This window comes from Seriola aureovittata, chromosome 24 (genome assembly GCF_021018895.1).
Source record: "Seriola aureovittata isolate HTS-2021-v1 ecotype China chromosome 24, ASM2101889v1, whole genome shotgun sequence".
NCBI lineage: Eukaryota > Metazoa > Chordata > Actinopteri > Carangiformes > Carangidae > Seriola > Seriola aureovittata.
In genome coordinates this window covers 3,395,029-3,416,570 of record NC_079387.1, presented here as the reverse complement: position 1 = coordinate 3,416,570, position 21,542 = coordinate 3,395,029, and the positions used below count along the sequence as shown (strand labels likewise).

The 21,542-nt window shown below is 41.4% G+C and overlaps 1 protein-coding gene across 2 annotated transcripts in view; it reads left to right on the top strand.

Annotated features, from left to right (window-relative positions):
* Positions 1 to 21,542, top strand: part of LOC130165302 (prospero homeobox protein 1-like) — a 38,973-nt gene that overhangs the window by 8,106 nt on the left and 9,325 nt on the right. For both annotated transcript variants that reach the window (XM_056370451.1, XM_056370450.1), the window contains 3 exons: positions 483 to 1,715; positions 6,679 to 6,786; positions 15,832 to 16,026. In XM_056370451.1, coding sequence (XP_056226426.1) covers positions 483 to 1,715; positions 6,679 to 6,786; positions 15,832 to 16,026 — 1,536 coding nt within the window. The remainder of the gene's footprint in view (positions 1 to 482; positions 1,716 to 6,678; positions 6,787 to 15,831; positions 16,027 to 21,542) is intronic.

Genomic DNA, 21,542 nt, shown 5'->3' with positions numbered 1-21,542 from the left:
ATACATATATATATATATATACATATATATATATATATATATATACATACATATATATATATATACATATATATATATATATATATATATATATGTATATATATGGGAGTAAAAAAATAAAATGGGAGTTGATGACGGTTGATGCTTTTGTCTGTGTTATTGGAGTTTCAAGAATTTACTGAGAAACATGGCACTAGACCCTGGATTTCAGGGTCTAAAAGAAGGCCAACTTTTCAACAGTAGGAATAGGACAGTACGTACATATTTCTTGAATTTGTACCTAGAGAGAAGCAAGAACTGATGTAGGAAAATCATTGCCTGGTGTTTTGCACATTCAAAACAGAAGAACACATGACTCTCTTTAAAGTCAAGTGGGTTGCACATAATTAAAGGCATACTATAGTATTTTCATCTCTTCTTTATATTTTCCCATGATATTTAAAAGGAGACATCTCTAACATTTTCTATCCTCTCTTGTTCAGAAACAACTGCGCCAACTCCAGGAGAAGTTCTACCAGATCTACGACTCAGAGACAGAGGAAGAGGAGGAGAATGGCGAGAGTGGAGAGGTCGACCGAGGAGGAGAAAGAGAGGAGGACGGGAACTTGTCAGAGGACAGTATCCGCTCTGACGGCCTGGAGGAGAGGCACAGGGACAGAGGGCGCCATAGCCATGACGAACTGTCTGAGCTGGACCCAGGTCTGTTCCTGGACCGGGCCCGAGCCCTCCTCCGCGAACAGGCCCTGTTAGACGGAGACATCGAGGAAGATGTTGATGGCAGGGATGAAGAGGAGCGGAACGGAGAAAGGGTGATGAAGAGGAGAGGCGGAGCAGCGGGAGGAAGGGGGGGAGGAGGAAGGCAGTTAGCAGAGACGCTGAAGCAGGAGCTGAACTGTGCCGTGTCGCAGGTCGTTGACACCGTCGTCAAGGGCTTCTCTTCACCCAAGCAGGCTGTCAGTCACCATCATGGCTGCCACAGCAACACACCAGCCGCACCCTCCTCTTCCTCTAACTCGTCCTCTTCGTGTCCTCCACCTTTCGGCCCCCTCCCCTCCCTCACCCCGGATTCACGCTTTGGCAGTGGTGCCCTGGCTCTCACTCTGAATGGTGATGGCAGTCCCACCCCTAACTACCACTCCTCAAACCCGAGGCTGCACTGCTTTGGTGATGTAATTGTCCCGAGCCCGCTGGATTCATTTGGTGGTTTGAGCAGCAGACTGAGTGGTGTACCAACGCCAAACGACCAAACAGAGGCACTGCCACTGGTGGTACGCAAAAGTGGCGGTGGAGGTGGAGGAGAGAACATCAACCCCTCTCTTCCTCCTCCTCCTCCTCCTCACCATCCCTCCCTGCACCCCTCTCCCCTCACAGCCTCCCTCGGGTTTAGCCCTCCATCGTTTCGCCACCCATTCCCTCTTCCCCTTATGGGTTACCCCTTTCAGAGCCCCCTGGGGTCGCATGGGGGTGGAGCTGGCTACCCCCCAGGGCCCAAGGACCACCATCGGTCCTCCCCCGATTCCATGGACATGACGCGGGAAACTGTCAGCCTCAGAACCAAAATGGCAGCCCTCGGAGGGGGCCATCTCAGTCACCACCACCACAGGCAGAGCTCACCGAGCCAGCATGGGCCAGAGGGTCTGTCCCTGTCCCTCATCAAGTCTGAGTGCGGGGACCTGCAAGACATTGCCGACATATCGCCCTACTCAGGCAGCACTGTATCCTTGTCACTGTAAGGTTTTGTTGCTGTGTGTGTGTGAATGTTTTACGAGTGCTTTAAACCCTCAGAAGGTTATACTCACCGTATCAAGTTTTCAGTGGTTAATCCTCTGAGTTCAGATTAGAATTCAGATGTGTCCCAACTCCGTACTACATCAGCCCCAGACTGCAGTCCACAAATTTCATTTATTTATTTATTGTTTAATTTACTGTCCAGCTTTGCCATATAGAATAAGCATATAGTATTGAATTGGGACACATTGGTGTTATTACGTATTACGCTGAATATGTTAAATATTAGCAAAATAATACCTTTAAGATTTTGTTTGTGCACTAGGAAAGCAGAGATTTGATTTCTCTGCTCCACAAGAGTCACATTTTTACCACAGTCAAACATACTGAGACGTCTTATAGGCAGCAGCCAGTAGTCACAGAAAGTCTTTAACATCAATTAATCTGCATTAATTGGTTCCTGCTCTAACCCTCTTGTTTCCTCACCGAGTGGGGAAGATGAAAAGGGGCGCGCCGGGTCTTGCAAGAGAGGGAAGATTAAACAGGTCGCACGCTGCTCTCTCAAGCTCTTTTAAGTCTGTGCAGCAGGTTGTGGTGTTTAAAGGTGCTGAGAGAGGCTAGTGAGGTCCCTCTTCAACACACACACACACACACACACACACACACACACACACACACACACACACACACACACACACACACACACACACTCTTTCTCTCTCTGTTCCCACTGTCTGAGACACTTGTGCTGTTAGGTTCTCTTTCATCACAAAGACTTTGTACATAAATGCTCAAAGCAAATCATATTTTACTGTGTCTGTGCATGTGTGTTCATGTGTGTGTGGGTGTGGGTAAGACCTTGTACATAGGAGCTCAAAGCTAATCATATTTCAAAGAGCACAGCAGAGGGACAGGTGAATGATTAGCCTCATTGATGGAAGCTTTCTAAATGTGTGTTTCTGGTTTTGTGTATGTGGGCACACATTAGGAGAAGTGTAATATCTAAAATACACACTGGTTTCCTCTTTACAGTTTTTAGCTAGTTGTCTCCCGCCCTCTCGTTGTCAATCACTCCTACTCGCTTTCATTTGTTGGCCTTCTGTCTCAGTTACTCGGCAGCTGTGTGTGGTGTTGTTTGCTTCTTTTTCGTAGCACGTACACAGACGCGCGCGCGCGCGCACGCAAACACACACTCCCTTTCATGGCGTGTGCATGAGGACAGGTGTTTGCAGGTAGCTGTTTATCTTTTTGTTCCTAACCTTTCAAATGGAGAGGGCTTCTCCCGGCCACTACGCATGCACACACATTTGACTGCATACAAACAGGCGCGTGAACACAAACGCATGCACGTTTGAAGAACAAAGTGAAAAGAAAAATAAGACTTTGAACCTGACTAATAGGAACTCCTTACAGCTGTGATGAGGATTTGATCACAGTGTCGTCTTCAAAGCCAATTTAGATGTTGCTTTAATTAAAAAAAAGAAAAATTTGACACGTCTCTTGATCCTGCTGAGCCGTTTCATTCCAAAATGCTTTTCCATTCATTTGGAAGAAAAAAAAAAATCTTTGAAATTGGACATTAGTATTTCAAAGATACTGACCACCCTTCAACCCTCCTTTTTTTATTTTTTAGGTACTGTTGGTTTTTACTACACTAGTCAATTTAGTTTTTATTTCATGTTAACTTGTGGTTATAGTTACACTGTTATTCTGTTATTTTGATCAGTTGATTAATCAATGAGTGGATGAACAGGAAATCAACTAAACAATTCTTATAAAGTTATTCATCAAGAAAACAGCTTCTCAAACATGAGGACTAGCTGCACAGATCACTTGTGTCTTTTATTATTATTTTTTGGGCGTTTTTTAATTTAGATAGGGACAGCGAGAGAGTGACAGGAAAGTTGGGGAAGAGACGGGATGACATGAGCCTAAGTGGTACGCGCTCTACCAGTTGAACCATGGGCGCATCCCAGATCACTTGTGTCTTAAATGTAGTTTTAGCTCTTGTGAAAACTTGCCAAACTTGGCTATTTTCTCAAATAGGCCATATTTTGCATAAACTCTGATCCTCTGATGATCCTTAGAAGAAAAAAATAATTTTTGTAATTTCTGTTCGAACTTCTTTGTTTTTACTCTGTTTATATTATTTTGTTCATCTCCTTCTTCCGCTCTAGTTTAAGAAGCACATCCTTATTTGATTTCCGTGTAGGGATAATAGATCATGTCACTGTCGGTGGATTTAAGCCTTACAGTTAGGTTACGCTGTTTTGCATCAATCATAGTTCACCTGACAGGCACACAAACACCCACACAAAAGCAGTTACACATGCTCTCTCTCAGGTCTGTGTATCTTTAATCCTTTGTACTGAGCTGAACAGATGCCCCCCATTTATTTATGAAATACGCCTCCCCCATCCCCACCCCCCACCACACACACCTGGCAGCAAGGTCAAGTTACAGCTGATGATACACCTGGTGTGTATCAGGATGAACACACACACCAATAGGAAAAGAGGAGGAGGCAGGAGGATGAGTAGAAGAAAAAGAACAACACTAGTTGCATTGTTTTTTCACATTAGCTTTTGTTACACACACTTTTTATTGCTTTTTATTCATCATGATATTGCTTCACACTGTTTACTCTGAGTCATGCTTGTGTACTTTAGTGTGTGTGTGTGTGTGTGTGTGTGTGTGTGTGTGTGTGTGTGTGTGTGTGTGTGTGTGAAAACAAGTCAGGTTGCAAAAACTGAACACAGTGTATTTACCTGAACTAAACAGCGATAGTGACAGGTTGGTATGAATGTTAACTAGGTGATGGTGTTGTTGTCCGATTATCTGACGTATCTGCTCCTAAATGAATGAGGGATGACAATTCGACTCTCTTCAGTTACTGAGGCCAAGTGAACAGTCTTGTGGTATCATGCTAATATGTAACATATAGTCAGGTTACTTTGTGTTGTAGCAGTTGAAAGTACATTACAGTGGAAAAACAGCATTTTTCAAACTAACATCACAACTGGCGAAAGTTAATTAAAACCCATTCAGCAAACTTAACTGAATCCAACCCACTAATTTTGAATTTTGATGAAAAGGATCACTGGCAAACCACGCACTAATCTCATAAAATATCTAGTCAAATCCTGAGATTGATCATTTATTATATGCCTTTTATAGTCTATGGCTTTTTTCCATTAATGTTCTTATGTTAGCATTAATATTTCTAATAATGCACCAGGTTAGAGGCACAATTTACAGCATTAGTTCTTTAAGAATCTCTTTCATATCGAAGCAAAAAAAGTATTGTAACTGTAATTATCTATAACTGAATCGATACTGAATCAAATTGAGTCGAATCAGAATTCACATCGGGACCTTGTGAATTGGAATTAAATCGATTCGGGGAATGAGTGGCAATGCCCAGCCCTAATTAATAAGAACATAAAACAATTAGTGAGAATTAAAAGGCCAAACTAAAAATTCAAATTTTTCCTCTGCTTCCTGCCCTGACGCTGCTCCATCTCTCTTTTTCTTTACACTTTATTCACTTCCTCTCGCTCCCTCTTTTCCCGTGTGCTGATGCTACTCTCCCTCTTTCAGCCATATAGGGCCCCTGGGGTTTCTGTACATGTGTGTGTGGGTGTGTCTGTGTGAGTGTGTATTTATGTGTGTATTTGTCTGTGTGCTAATTGACCTTGCAGGGGGTTCCATTGATTGCCTCATCTTCTCTGATAGATTATAGGGCTGTTAATGTGGTGGGGAAATGGCAGCGTGGTGGGGCACAGCTGTTGTCACACACACATACATGTCACACACACACATTCGGCGCCCCTGCAACCAGGGCCTCCACAATTATTATTTTCCATGTAGAGACAATGGGATTGACATTGGGGCTGCAGAGTCGGCGAGATGCTGGAGTGAATTTGGGATTTGATCCAAAGCCAGCAGGTGCTTGTGTTTGCTTTGACTTTAGGTGTAAAATGGCACACCTACCAGAGACAAGGGTCTCTCCTATCTCTGGGTTTTGGTGGTTGTGTTAAACGGTACTGCTGTCACCCTCCTTTGTCACTAATCACTACGAGGTCACAGAAATCTTCTCTCAGCACTGTTGCTCTCTGTTTTGAACAGGCTATTGTAGATTATGTTTTAAAAATAATTTAGATATAATTAAGGGAAGGGGGCGGAGTTTCTTGTAGTTCCTTGTCCATCTGTCTAATTAAAGTTGCTCAAAGATTTTCAGACACCCTCAAGTCTATGGGTCATTTTTAGGTTCTACTGTGGCCAGGCTGGTTGTGCTGGAGCCTTTTTCTGTCTGAGCACACATGAATGGCTCTTTCAGACTTTTGAAACCGGTCTGATTATGCAAAGAGTTATATCAGTGTTTGTGATGCTACACAGCCCAGCATCATTCTTAGGAGCTTGGCTGAAGGTTGCTGAAGCCTCTTCCGTCATGCATTTGGTGAGAGGCAGGGTTCATCCTGGACAGGTAGCTAGTCTATAACTGAGCCCATTGTGGTTCTTCTAAATGATACTGTGGTAACCAGCAACTCCCATTTAGGTCCATTATCATTTTCCTGACAAGTGGAAACCATGCAACAAGACGTTCTGTCTCAACTGAAATGGATGTTGTCTGGTTTCTGGTAACAACAGAGGGCTGTAGCTAGGTTGTAAGATAACAGTTTGAGTTTGGTGACACCACACTTCCTCACTAGTGAGGTTTAAATGCAGAACTTAAATGCCAAACTGCTTTAGCGGAGACGCAGGCACCATTCTGTGCAGCATACAACAACTGTGATTGTTGCCGTGTTACAGCCAACACAACAGAATTTCGCTTAAACTCATCACTTAATATGAAGTTGATGATAATGTGCACTGACTGAGAGAAAACAATATATTTTCAGATGATTTACTGGTACTTGCTTGCTGGCTCCTTAACATCTTACTTTTCAGATTCAGGAGGGCTTGTCTCCTAACCACCTGAAGAAAGCCAAGCTGATGTTTTTCTACACCCGCTACCCTTCTTCTAACATGCTCAAGATGTACTTCTCCGATGTCAAGGTAAGACCTCACCTTCCTCCTCTCTTTTCCGTGCTGTTTCTTTCCAATTTCTTCTCTTTTATGAACCTCTTATCACTGTTTTCTCCTAATTCTTTTTATCCATCTCCATCACATTCAAGCCTCTCTTCTGTGTCATTTTTCATCTGACTTTTCAAGATCTTTTAATTTCACCCTGAATTCAATGTTCTTATTTCTCTTGAGATTGTAGGAGATGAAGTGCTTTTTTAGACAAGGTTTAAAACAATGAGACACACAGCTTAACCTTGATAAACTCCGTGCAGGCACACACACTCTCTCATACAATGAACTGAAAATCAGCAAATAAATGAATACAAAATGTTTGCAAAGGCATGAGTCCTGCCTGTTCTGATTTTTAGCAACTGTGTTTCTTTCTTGAGGTTAAAACTATACATGTGCTAATAGGACAAACTGTTATCATTTCATCATGCAGAGCACATTAAGAGGCAGATCTGTGTGCACAAGTTTAACATTTTGCTTAAGTTGGTCATGGATTCTTAAAACTAGATAGAGAAAAAGTCAGGTTTGCCTTGTCAAAATCAATTCCTCAATGTGCATAACTGCCGAAACAGAAGAGAGAGAGAGCAGGAAGTGACTCATACCATGACTCGAACAGACAAGCAATATGAGAGGCCACGTGGTCACTGTCAGGGTCGGAGCGTGAACAGAAAGCGAAATTCAATGCATCTTCAGAATGAGATCTCAAAAATCACATCAGTGTTATTTTCAGTGACAGATGCAGCAGACGAACTATTTGTATTTGTGTGACGCATTCAGTCTTCAGATTTGGTTAGAGATGGGTTTTTAATGTTCACGATCATTTTCTCTCCACACCAACTTTCACTGTCAAATAGTCTCACATTCATCTGTTTTAGACTTGTGCGCATTTGATGATCTGGTTCAATTTTGTTTGTTATTCCGTTACTCTGTATATGTGAGTGTGAGAGAGAGAGAGAGAGAGAGAGAGAGAGAGAGAGAGAGAGAGACCCTACAGCGCAGATGGGTGCTCCAGTCTGTCACGTCTTTGTGGCATAATTAGAGTTCCTGGCCTTAATCGGCCCGGGGTTGGGAAGGGGGGTGACGACGCCCATTTTCCCTCTCACACACATACTGTAAGCCCCCCACCACTGCAATTACACAGACACACAAACACACACACACACACACACATCGGCCTCAACCTCTAGCTCCCTTTCACCCGAAACACATACACACACACTTTCACTCTCACTAACACAACATGAGAAGTTAAACTGTTTTTTAAACAGAGACGAGTCAAATACTCAGTCTAAGTGTTGGCAGATGACAGGATACTCAGGTAGAAAGAAAGAAAGAAAGAAAAAATAAATAAAAAGGAATAAAAGGAAATGAAATCATTAAGAAAACAAGAGAGTGAATAGCAAGACAAGGAAAATGAGTAAGAAGGAAAAAGAAGATTATGGAAAGTGTGTGCTTGTGTGTGTGTGTGTGTGTGTGTGTGTGTGTGTGTGTGTGTGTGTTGTGTGGTGTTTTGAGAAAATGAGGGAACGCGGGGAGGGGAGGACAAACAAATGAGAGGGATGACAACAGAACAACAGCTTTAAAACAAAGGCGCTGATTGTTTTGTGTTTACAGGCTGCTATGTGTTTTGCAAAAGGAGCATACGGCTCCTCGACGGATTCAGGACACTGTATTCAAATGAGCAGCAACACACACACTCGTATAGACACACACACACACACCAGCTGCCCTTTGGCTCATATCTGTGGTGACCACTTCCTCAGGACAGTGCCACATCCTTATCAGCTGCCATGGCAACAAGGGTCGCTGGGACACCAGGTTGCTAGGCAAACACAAGGTTGCTAAGCCTACCTGCTCCCAGTTTGTGCGACTCTGATTTGTCATTAACTGGAATCCATTAAGTAATAAAAATGGGCATCATAGTACCCAGCTATAGCTCTCTTTAGTGTTAATGATGCAATAAAAGCAGAAAATTATGGATTTCATCAACCAATTATCAGATATATGCCAAAGTAACATGCTCTAAAACTTTAATTTCTCCAAAAAATCTAATTCTGTCATAGTGACACTGATAATTCTAAAAATGTCAACCGAAGAAACAAAACTAAAATAAATTAAATGCAAACTTAAAAGGTTTCAAAGAATTTTCTTCAATGCATTAAACATTGCATTATCTTCAGGCTAAATATTATTTAATACATTCACTCTGCAAGGACGGAAACATATGTTGCATAGTGACAATCCCAGCTAGAAGCTCTTCATTCTGGAAGAATTTCTGACTTAAAATCTTACATTTTTCTGTGTCACAACGACACCGTTTTGAGAGCAGTGAATGTGCTGAATAAATTAAATTAGGTGGTTGCACACAGATGCTGGCAGTAGAATTTTAAAGCTTCACTTTTTCTTAAAGTCTACGGAGAAAAGAAAAAATAAATAATGAAAATCAAGAATATCTCGGAACTTCTGAATCTCAACATTAATAGTAATGAGCTAAGTGAGCTAATGAGTTATAATAAATGATTGTGTATCCCCAAACTTCATTTACTAAAAGTCTGGCCAACCTTCAGTTACAGGAAAAGAAAAATGAAAACACTTTAAAACTATTATGTGCTGACATTGACAATTTTCCATAATCAGCTTACTTCCCCTGTCTAAGTCATACTTTCCATTATCTGAGTAATATGCTTAATATTTATGTGGCCAAATAAACTGTGGCTTTGGGGTTTAATTTGGAAAATGAATAAATTAGGACTAATGAGTTAATACACACGCTCAGTTCATCTCGTGGAGATTGATATTAGCTTTTAAAATTAATCTAGTCTCCAATCTGTGGGTTTATATCCAAACTGATATTCAATTAATCTCTTCATCTCAGCAAACATGGATTTAGATTAGGAGATGTTTGCAGTGCTTTGGCCTGCCACTTTGCTCAGCAGATGGACGGTTTTACTGCTTCGATCTGTAACTGCAGTCAGAACCGCACACAGGACGGGGATTTAATGGAATGAAAAATGTTTCTATTGGAATTTATTGTATGAGGTTTAAGGACTGACAGTATACAGTGTCGCAGCTTGTAGACAAAGCAAACTTGTGTAGATGGTTTTACATCTTTTTCTGTCTCCTATCTATACATTTAGTCAAATTTACAGCAGCAATGCATCTCGTGCGTGAGTGGTCAACCAGAATCCACAGTGCAGGCGGCAGATTCTGCTACTAACAAAGAAAACTACTAAATATAGAGGTAATTATAGACCACAAACGCTTAGAATGACTATTACTCCAACAATGCCAACAAAGAGAAAAGCAGGATTTGATTTAATGAAAAATCTTCGTAAATGAAACCCATGAAAAGACCAAAACCTACAATCCGTTAGTATGTCTCTCTATAATTTGCACCTTTCCTATCACATCTGTGGCACAGGGGCCCAAACCTGGTTCCTACTGAAGATCTAAATATTACAATATCACAAATATATAGTCTATCATTTTTAAAAAGGTTAATTAATCTAAAACAGCTGAGCACTGTCATGTTCAGCAAAAATCACTCTAACTATTTTCAGATGTGTAAGAATACACCTTTGATGCTCTAGTGAGTATTTACAGCAACAAGTCTGTGTATGTGGGATTGAGGCTAAATAAACTACAGTGTGTATTCATGCTAATGAAGGAACATGTCGATCAGTGCAACAGTGTGGCTCGCTGATGTGTTCTCTCATCGGTTTTGGAGCTTTGTTGCACAGAAAAAATAAGGTATATCCTGCTTTGTCCATACAGATAATATGTGTCAGCAGGAGCAATTAATTGATGCTTTTGGTTGTTACATTGAATTAGTTGACAATAAGAAGAATGTGACGTCTCAACAGCATTATCCTTTAAGAAAATGTCTCATCCTTCATATTTTATGCAAATAATGATTTACAGTCAAATTTAGATTTAATTGAGTCGTAATCCTAGTTAATCCATCGTATTTATCTGTGGGAGGAACTCTGCAGATATTATTTTCCTTAATAAAAAAATGAATCATGGATAATCCTATTTGTGTTGAACAAGGCTGTTCTTTTCAAGGCGTGTGTGTGTGTGTGTGTGTGTGTGTGTGTGTGTGTGTGTGTGTGTGTGTGTGTGTGTGTGTGTGTATAGGACTGAGTAGAGAGAGCACCCTGTTGCTGTCTGTCTGTGTATGTGTGTGTCCTGTTTCATTGTCCCATTGCATTCATTACCCTCATCATTACCATATTTCCAAAATCCGGGTCAATGTCTCTTTTTCTTCTTCTCTCTCTCACTCTCTCTCTTACTCCTCCCCCCTTCCTCCCTCCTCCTTCCCAGGGAACAATAAGTAGCATGTGTTAGGAGGATCAGGCAGATTCACTGTAAGGGAATTAGGGCCCTGAATGGCTTCCCCTAATTGGACTTGAATGGACTTTGTCTATGGGAAACTGGTTCTTAAAGATGAGCCTCTTACACACAATGTCCCCCTCACTTGGTGTGGGAAGTGGGTTGAGCTGACAACTGTTTTAGGCACAGATGAGCAAGCATTCGCGCACACACACACACACACACACACACACAGGAGCTTAATTGCATAGAGAAAGCTCTTGCCTTCTGACCAGACAATCATATATGTTAGCATGAGACGCTGAGGTCGCTGCTGTCTCGTCTTGAGAGAGTCAGTGAGAGTAATTAAGACCTTGTTAAGACTGGAGGAGTTAGGATTAATTAGAAGCTCGCTGGCTCAGGGAGTTCCTCCAGACTCACACACACTCTCGCTCACATGTTCCCGGCCAGCTGAGGATTTCTACATACTGCACACACTCGCAAACACACACATGCGCACGCACTGAACATGAAAGCAGCAACACATTCATCAGCGAGAGCTCTTAAGACTTGAGAGTCTGAAATGACATCTCGATGCCGCCGTCTCAGCAGGAATCAATTAGCATCCAACCCGCCTCTCACTCGTCTTGTCAGTTAGAGTTACACAGCCAATTTGGCAACATCAGGACATGAACCAGCAACAGCTCATCTACTGACACTGATATAACTGAACTTCAGTAATTACCATGTGCGTTTCCACAAAAGCATTTAAATCTGAATTGTGGGGACTGTAGAGGCTCAACATGCACTGATGTGACAGAAGAGATGTGTAGCATGAAATGATGTAGCTATAATTTTACTTATTTAGAACTGTGTGGGAAAACGTTGAAACAAGCTTTTTTTTAATTGCTCAGTATTTTCATTACCAGAACAGCTACTGAGCAGCAGGTTTAAGGTGTAAGGAGTTTGTAATAATTGATAGTTTAGAGTTTTAGAGTTTACCTGAATAAAACTTGCAAAATAATAAATAAACTCAACAGTGCAAAGAACACAGGATTTTGCGTCCAAAAGACAACAAAATGGGCTGAATTCAAGTTGGTAAATACAGTATTATGGTTAACAAATACAGTGAAACTCATTTCTTTAACATTTCATTGTAAAGACAGTCAGCCAAAGTCATGAAGAGGCTGCTCACACACACACATGCACGCACACACATACGACTTTCGTGCAGTGTATACTGTCGAGTAAAGCAGAAATGCCTGAAAACATAATTTGAAAAAGTTCCTACAACAGCTTTTCCTCCAGGATCCACAGGAAACCTTCAGTGTTAGAACTCAGTGAATTTATGTTGATCGTGCACATTCACGCTGTCCTCTATAAAATGTGCCGAGCCATGACGAATCTGGTTGAAGTGGGCAGATTCTTAAAGGATGTGTGTGTTTGCCCTTCCAACATGGCCTGGGGGGCCTGACGACACCCACCATCAAGGGAAGGAGAGGGGAGTCGGGGCACCCTGACACTTTCTCTGACACTCTCTTTCCCCCTTTTCGTTGTAAACAGAAAATGGCATTCCTCAAGCTCAGCGTTTTGCCCCCCCCCCCCATTCTCTGTCTGTCTTTTGTCTCTCGCCTCTCTTGTTTTGTTTTGGTTGTTTTGGTTTTTGCTGATTGTGATGAGCTGGACGGGACCAGTGGGTGGGAGGGCAGGTGGTCGGATGGTTGGGTGTATGCATATGTGTTTGTATTTCCCAGTCCTGTCTACATATTAAGTAATTCCTGAAAGAGGCCTTTTGTCCTTTTCAAAAAACAAATTATCGGGTTGAGAAACACTGACACCTGCACCTTCTGTTGCAACTTGACGCCCCCCCCCCCCCCCCCAGAAAGACATAAAAAGACATCAGACGGGGTTGTAGTTTTGCCTGCTGTAGTTTATCTGGCCAGACTGCACAGTGTGGCAACAATCTCCTCACAAGCTCTCTTCAAACCAACAATCCATTTTCTTATCTGGGGTCTGCGCAGACCCTCGCAGATCTTTACATCACGCTGCTCAAAGCGGACCCTTAAATGCCTTAAATTATTATCAAATATTAAAATTGTTGCTGATTACTTTCTCAACTAAATTATTAGCTCTAATCTGAGTGTTAAAGTAGTGTCCATTTTTTTTATTTTTTATCTGACGACACCATCTTTCTCACTTCCTCGACATTTCTGCTAGACTTGGCGGGTTTAATAAAGTTTAAATTTCTATTAGTGCCAATTAGTGTATAAATTATGTTAATAAATTCATGGAATGTGCGGTGGCCTTTGACACTTTGCAGTGGAACGTCTTTGGTAAGGAATATTTGGAAGTCTATACAGTACAAAAATGTTGATAAATATATATAGTTCCCAGTGTTTTTACATAGGTTAATGGCTTTGTGTACATATGTTGTTTGCGTGCCAGGTTGCTGTTTGTGTTTGTAGATGGACAGATGACATCGTCTTACGTGTGCAACTGTGTGCACTTGTGTTTTAATTGCTGAGTTATCACGTTCCCTTCGTGCAAATCTTTTGTGGGTCAAAACACACCCCCACCCCCATCATCCCACACACACACTTTCCCCTCCTGTCTCTATGCTTTGTAAAACCAACTCCTGTTCCTTCTGCTGCAGACATACACACACACACACACTTACACACCAGCCCCCCAGTTATGCTCCATTATGTCACCCCTCTGACCGCTCCTGAAAAAATATCTCTTTTCCTCTGTCATCCTCTGCTTGTCTCTCTCTCTCTCTCTCTCTCTCACTGCATTCCTTTTTCCGTGCTACCTCACTCCATTCATTGCTCTCTCACTCTGTCTCCCTCTTTCTTTCCCCCTATCTCTCTCGCTCATCCCTTGTTCCTGTGAGACAATGTCTTGTAACAATACCAAGCTTAATCTCCGTGTCAAAGCCGTTTTTCCCCTTCACCGAACACACACACACAAACACACACATACACTTTCACTGGGGCTGTCACTGTGTTTTGTTTTTTTTTTTTCTCCGCCTTCAGTTACTTATGAGGAAGAGATGCAAATGCAAGTAGATATCACACACACACACACAAATACGACTATTATGAAAGCCTACAAATGATTTAATCCAACAAATTTAGCAGATAGTCAGAGCAGATCAGAAAAACACTGCTCCCTCATTTTCCTCATTCACACAGTACTTACAAGGTGATCAATATTCTATTCATAAATGGAACTACAACAATTTTTAGTAAATATTTTTGATGTTTCACATTTAGTGCTGGAATATATTTAATGAGTAAAAGTGGAGGGCAAATATTCCATTATTCTGATTTTGTAAACATTATTTTTTGGGAGAACAAGTGTAAATGTCTTGTATTCTCAGCGTATATTTGCAGTGCTCTGTTCAGGCCTGCGGGGTAGAAACAGTGTTTGTTGAGTTGTTTAATGTTGGTTCTGCTCAGTCTGAAAGCTCATTCTGGCGCAATAATAAAATATATTGAATATTTGGGTCATTCATGTTTGATTAGGAAGGTTTCTAGGGGCAGATTTTTTTTTTTTCCAACAAAGACCCTCAAGGTTTAGACTTTGCTTTAGTGGCTAATGAGGTGGATAAATGGAAATATTTTTTTACTGTGTGTGTGTGTGTATGGCTGCGTGTGTGCGTGTGTGCGCGCGTGTGTGTTAGTTAAGAGTTAATTGGAGGAAGGGTTTCTGTTGCTCATTGTCTTCAAATGCATTTACACACAAGAAAATACAAGTAAATTAAAACAGTTTTCTCCTGTTCAGATTGCCGAATTTGAATGATATTCCCACTGTATAGAAAATTGTTCAACCGAAACTAAAGCACATGCTAAAACAAAAGTCGTTTGAATTCAAACTCACACATTTAACATCAACTGGATCACCTAAAGAAGAATATGAAAAGCATACAAACTCAGACAAACTCAAGGTTAGTCTGCTAATTTCCTTTCAGCGATTCCTGTGTTTAAGGCGCCTGTTTCATCAGTTTTGAAGTACAGAAAGACCTCAGCTCAGTGCTGATAAAGTTTTCTTTGAGTGAAAAAGAAGATTTTCAAGGACTGACCTTGTAAGAAGAGTTTCTAACTGCGTTTAAAATGCACTCTGTACAAAAGTAATTTCATTTGTAAATGTTGTAAGCATTCATACAGAGGCCCAGTTCCAGTCAAATTTGATGACATACCACCATGCAAATAAGTACCAAAGCAAACAGGCTGTTCCATTGTAAATCGACAGCACCATCAAACAGGAAGCAACATTCAGTGCTTAATCTACTCCATCTCACTGTGAAACTAAAATCTGTTATAACCTTTTACGATATGTTTAAAATCTTTCATAGCCTTTGTAAATCACTACAATCTGTTACAAACATTTTTCTTTTACATTTCCAGAAGAGCTAACTGTTAGTATCTCATGAATAAATGGCCATAGTTGTCATGTGTTATATATCAATATGGTTCAATATAAAATGTTTCCACACTAAACATCAGTGTTTGGCGTCTATAGACCAGAATGCATTGGAGTAAAGGGGGAGAGGTTACCCCTGTTTTGTTTGGGCTGCCCATTGGAATACTGAGAAATGTAGGAATGTATTACAATTAAAACAATATAAAATGAACTTCTGAAACACAGTGGAAATTAAATCTAAATTTATATTGCTTATTTAATGTAATTCATTTTCTGTGTGTACTATTCCAGTTCAATCGCTGCATCACCTCCCAGCTGATCAAGTGGTTCAGCAACTTCAGGGAGTTCTACTACATCCAGATGGAGAAGTTTGCCCGACAGGCCATCAACGAGGGTGTAACCGCTTCAGAGGAGATGACAGTCGGCCGCGACGCTGAGCTCTTCAGGGCACTCAACATGCACTACAACAAGGCCAATGACTTTGAGGTAAGATGGGCCAGATGTTGGGATATAATGATCTGTTCAGAGTTTGGAGGGACGTAACAAAGCTTCTTCAGCTCAACAGAGTAAAATGGCAAGAAAGTTTGTGCATTTAATTGCTAACTTGTGAAAGTTATCTTAAACCCTCTCAAAACATTTTTTAACATGTAAAAAAAAAGCATTTTACTCAATACAAAGCTTTTTTTTTTTAAATTCCTTGCAAGGTTCCTTTGCTGGAATTCAGGATAGAGGGCCAGTTCGCCTTCAGTCTAGTCAACATGTGATTGGTTTTCTTTCCAAAATATTTCAGCTGTTACCTTTCCTTTATCCACTGCACATTGCTTCGGAAAATTAAGACTTTCATCATTTGCAAACTGTTTCTCTGTTTCTTCACATTCAAAACTGAATTAAAACTGGATTCAGCATAACTTGCGCCCACTCACACAAACGTCCTCTACCAAGTCAGCTGTTCGGAGCGCAACAGTCACCTCACAATTCTGCTGAGGTGTGGATGTCGCAGTATGTGTGTGTGTGTGTGTGTGTGTGTGTGTGTGTGTGTGTGTGTGTGTGTGTGTGTGTGTGTGTGTGTGTGTTTGTGTGTGTGTGTGTGTGTTTGTGTGTGTGTGTGTGTGTGTGTGTGTGTGTTCGATGAGGCGAAAGAGGACGCCGCTCGGGGCGCGGGTGTCCTTGTCAAAGCGATTTGCAGAAGTCACATTCTCTCCCTCACTTTTTCTCTCCCAATATCGGACCTGAGGGGCCTTAAACTATCTAACGAAACATCAGCAGCATTTAGATGTCCATTAGCGCACACCTCACCACTGACACACACACACACACACACACACACACACACACACACACACACACACACACACACACACACACACACACACACACACACACACACACACACTCACTCTTTTTTTGCTTAGGGAGATGAATGTTGAAGCTTAAATGTATAAAGAACAAGATTTGCAGACACAACACACAGACAGTCATACACACGCTGACTTTAAGGTATCTGAATATCCTCTTTGGACGAATGAATAGCAAATGCTTTGCATGCTTTGCATAACGAGAGTCAGGTAGCTTTTTACAGGTGTGTATGTAAAGAACCTGTACAGGAAACAGACACACACACATGCAAATAATTGTTGTGTTAATTTGTGTTTACTCTGGCCCGTCTTCAGTGGGGTTATTTTTAGGGATTATAGGGTAGGGTTCATACTGAGGTGAGGAATCGGGAACCATGACGGTGGCTTCGCCTTTCAACCACATAGCAATTATACTTTAAATTGGTGCCAACAATCCTTGAAAGCTTATCACACATTTTTAAGTTCGTTTGTCAGCCTTCCGGCTTTCATTACTTTTGCTTAAGTTCATTTCAGTTCAATATGAAAATCAAGGTGAGGATACTTGATACCGGAGGCTGAGATAGATAAACTATTAAGTTGCATTTGTATTTTTTTGTTTTACCCTCATAGTTAGGATATTGTAGTAGTTATCATTTTGCATTGTCTATTGAGAATGTAAATGTGAGATAATTGTTTGACTTGCAGATCTGATTTTCCAAAAAGGCTATGTGAATATAATGGTTTCACTATCTTTCTTTGAACATATGCACCATCAGCAATGGGGTTCTCCTAACAGTCCCCGACAATTGACTGCTAACTGCTGGAAATAAGCAACTAATGATTGATTTCAATATTGATTAATATGCCAGTTATTTCCTCAGTTAAAGAAATAATAAATGAAACGTCAGAAAACAGTAACTGTTAAAACTTCCTGAGGCCCATGCTGTCTTAATATGTCTTCAAGCAGTTTTCTTTGTCCCAGCAACAGTCCAAACACCGAACATGATCAGATTACTATGACATAATAAAAGTAGTTGGCAATTAATTTCATGTCAACTGACTAATGGACTAATTGACTTGAAGTTTGAGATACATCCAAGTAGTGGTAGTTGTAAATCAGAAACAAAAACAGTAAACATCTCCTGAAGAATCCATCATTTTCTGGCTCTCTGTGTTTTAACAAGCAGAAGCGTCTAAAAACACATGCCCCTCCTGCAGAGGTGTGGACATGACACTTGATCAGAGCCAAAAGAGAACTCAGCTGGATCTATTTGGGTATTAAACGTACTGACACACAGACCAGGGAAGACCAGAGACAATGAGAAGATGACTGCCCTCAATACTCTGAAAGTTCATTTACATACAGTGCTTGAAAGGTAGAAAAGTCAAACTTACAACTGTTGAAAAAAGGTCTAGATTTGGAGTTAAAGAGCCAATTTGCAGCACTATTAGATATAACTGTAATCAGGAGAAGATGCTGATAAGGACTTTAGTAAAAGAACATGTGCGTCCTCTGTGCGATAATGTGTTCGCAAAGGTAGGTATAAATTTCCTTCTCTTACTCTGTCCCCTTTCCTGCCTGCCTCCTTCTCTCCCTTCACCTCCCTCCATCCCTTCCACCATCCTTTCGTCCGTCCGCCCTGAGGGAACATTACTGGCTAGGGACCCTCTCTCTCGCTCCTTCTCTCTCCCTCTCTCTCCCCCTGTCAAACTCAGAGGCGTGAAACTGGAACCACAGCCGATTCAGCAAGTCTCCCGACACACACACACACACACACACACACACACACACACACACACACACACACACACACACACACACACACACAGTCAGTCTTCTCCTTTTGCCAAATTTAGCATCATCAGAGTTCCACCTTGGTTTGTCCCCCATCACACACCCCTCCCCTCCTTTCTCCTCCTCTTTTTGCTCTTTCCTTGCTCCCTCTCCTTCCTGCTGAATCTGTCCTCTGTCAGTATGTTCTCTCCGTCGCCTCCTCTCCTTCCCCTCTTCTTCTTTTGTCCCCCTTTCATTTGTTCTCGACTCCCTTTCTGTCCACTGCTGCCTCTTCCTCCTCTACTCTTGTCCCTTTCTCTCCCCGTCCTCCACACTTCTTCTTTTCTTTCCTTTTCTCCAACCGTCTCACCTACTCTTCCTCTGACCTCCAACTTTTGTCTTATTCTTTCCTGGACTCCCTTCAGATCTACATCTTATCTTCTTTTTCCTCTCTCCCCCTACTTGTCTCATCTTCTCATCTTTGTTCCCCTCAGCTTTGCTTTCTACAATACAAATCTGTTCTTTGTTAAATTATACAGTAAAAATTGGTCGTGCAAGGTTAAATAATTTCTTTTTTTCTTACATCTTCCTGGTTAAAAAAGAATTTAATCTTAGTCGACACCGTCTACCTGGTGAAATTAGAAAGTGTTCTTAGGTTTGACGGGTTATTAGGAAAAGGTTGTGTCATTAGTCAATGTACACCTCTAGCATTTTAAATAATAATTGCAGATTATTGCTGTGGAAAGGTGAGTGTAATTTGTCGGGAGTTTGTGTGTGTGAGTGTTGTCTTCCAAAGCTGGCGTAAACAGGCCTCAGTAATTATAGCAGCTTCATTAATTACCTCCTCCTCCCCTCCTCTCCAGCCACATTCTTTCAACTCTTCTTTCTTGTTTACCTCTGTCTCTCTCTCTCTCTCTCTCCCTTTCTTTCTCTCCATCTTTGCTGCCTCCCATTTCCTCCTTCCCCTCCCCTCCCTTACAGTCCCTCTTCTCTGAAACAATTTTGTCCTAATTGCGGCTCTGCCCACTAACTAATGAGGAAGGCAAAGAAAGGAAGGAGGCTGGGAAAGGAGACAGGGAATAGTCTCATCTTCAAAAAAAAAAGAATAGGGAAAACAAAAAGAGACAGAGAGAGATTTTCTTTGCCAGGACACTCAGGGAAAGGTGTCAGCTTCCACCTTCTGCCAAGAGGAAGAGGAACGTTTCCTCTTTCTTTTTTTATATTGAAAACTGATTGATGAGTCGTTGGTTAAGTCTGCCAGCAGCACTGGGCAAGGCACTCTTAACTTGCCTGAGTGTGTGTGTGTGTTAAAGTTTTGGTATGATATTTGAAGTACACCTACACTTTGGTGACTTAGACATGCCAGAGCACATGCGCAAAATCTCCACCAAACACACACACACACAAACAAAGTAAATGTGAAGCAAAGAATAGAGGCCTGAAGTCTTGTAAAGGGATGAAGTTGTCATAGTTGTGTGTGTGTATGTGTGTGTGTGTGAGGAGGGACAATGAGACGGTTTTATGAAGCCTTCTAGAGGACGTTCTCATCTTTCCAGTTCAAGGATCCTCACTGGCTCTGTCAGCACCAAACGACAGCACAGCTGCGCCTCACTCTCTCACACACACACACACACACACACACACACACACACAGATACTCATTTGTGTTCATCTGAAAGAGCAGAGATACCTTCCCTTGAAGTGTAGGTGTGGTTGCCATCGAAATCTGCCCTTTGACTTGAACGGCACAAACACACACACACACACTTGGAGGCAGAGTGGTCACACACTCACATTTCAGGGCTATCTTATTTCATAAGCTGTGCACTTCATGAAAGGCTGAAGTTCTCATGTCTTTCTCCGCCGTTTTAGATTCTTTGTTATCCTTCCTCTCCCCTTATTCATCTATTCACTCATCTTTTCCGCTTCCTCTTCATACGATTCCACTGAAAAAGGGACAGAGCGCAACTCTCAGGAATCGTGGGTTTTCTATCAGATTCTCTCTACAAATACAAAATGCTCTACAGCTTTAAATCAATGCCTTGGTGCTTAAGTTTGGGTTCATTGGTTTATTTTTTTTTTTATTGTGAACAGTGATGTTTCAGTGAATCAACACACTGTAATATTAAAGCTTCATCTGTGTCAATCCATTAGCCTTACATTTATATTTTTCCCCCTTACGTTTACTCCATCCTTCTGTTGACCTAAACTTTCTTGTCTTCTATTTGTAACGTACCCAGAAGGCGCACACACACTCGGAGAAACGGATCAGCCTTTAGAGAGCCGGTGAAATTCAAACACTATACCTATCCTGCTTTCTTTTCCTCTCCTCCCTTTTTCTCAACTCTGATGTGTCATTTTAAGCGTAGAGCGTTTGGCACTTAGGTCTTACACACTAGGGTTCATGTGATGATAGTTTTACAAGGCTTTTACCACTAGAGACATTGCTGGAACCAAGCTACTAATTGATGATACTTTACACAAGGTTTCAGTTGCTAAAAAACAACTATTTTCTATGCCAAGGAATTCTGAAAATTAAATATTTAATGATGAAATATCTTAACGGGGAACCAACACATCTGACACTGAATTTTAGACTGTCATGGGACACCAAAAGCCTCTATTCAAATACAAAATAGAAATAACTCAGCTATCTTCGGGAATCCTTTCAGACTGGGGGATTCCCATCAACAATCTGTGTAGATCTGATGACGTCTGCAGTAATTATGAATAAAAAAAAATTAAGAAAAACTGCTTCACATCTGCTGGACCAAAGTTAAATGTGACCTTGTCTTGTAGGTCAGGGTGGGTGGATTGGTGTGCAAAGCTTCAAATTTTGACACAGGACACTGGGATTTGGATCATGCAACATATCGTTAGCTGTAGAGTACTGA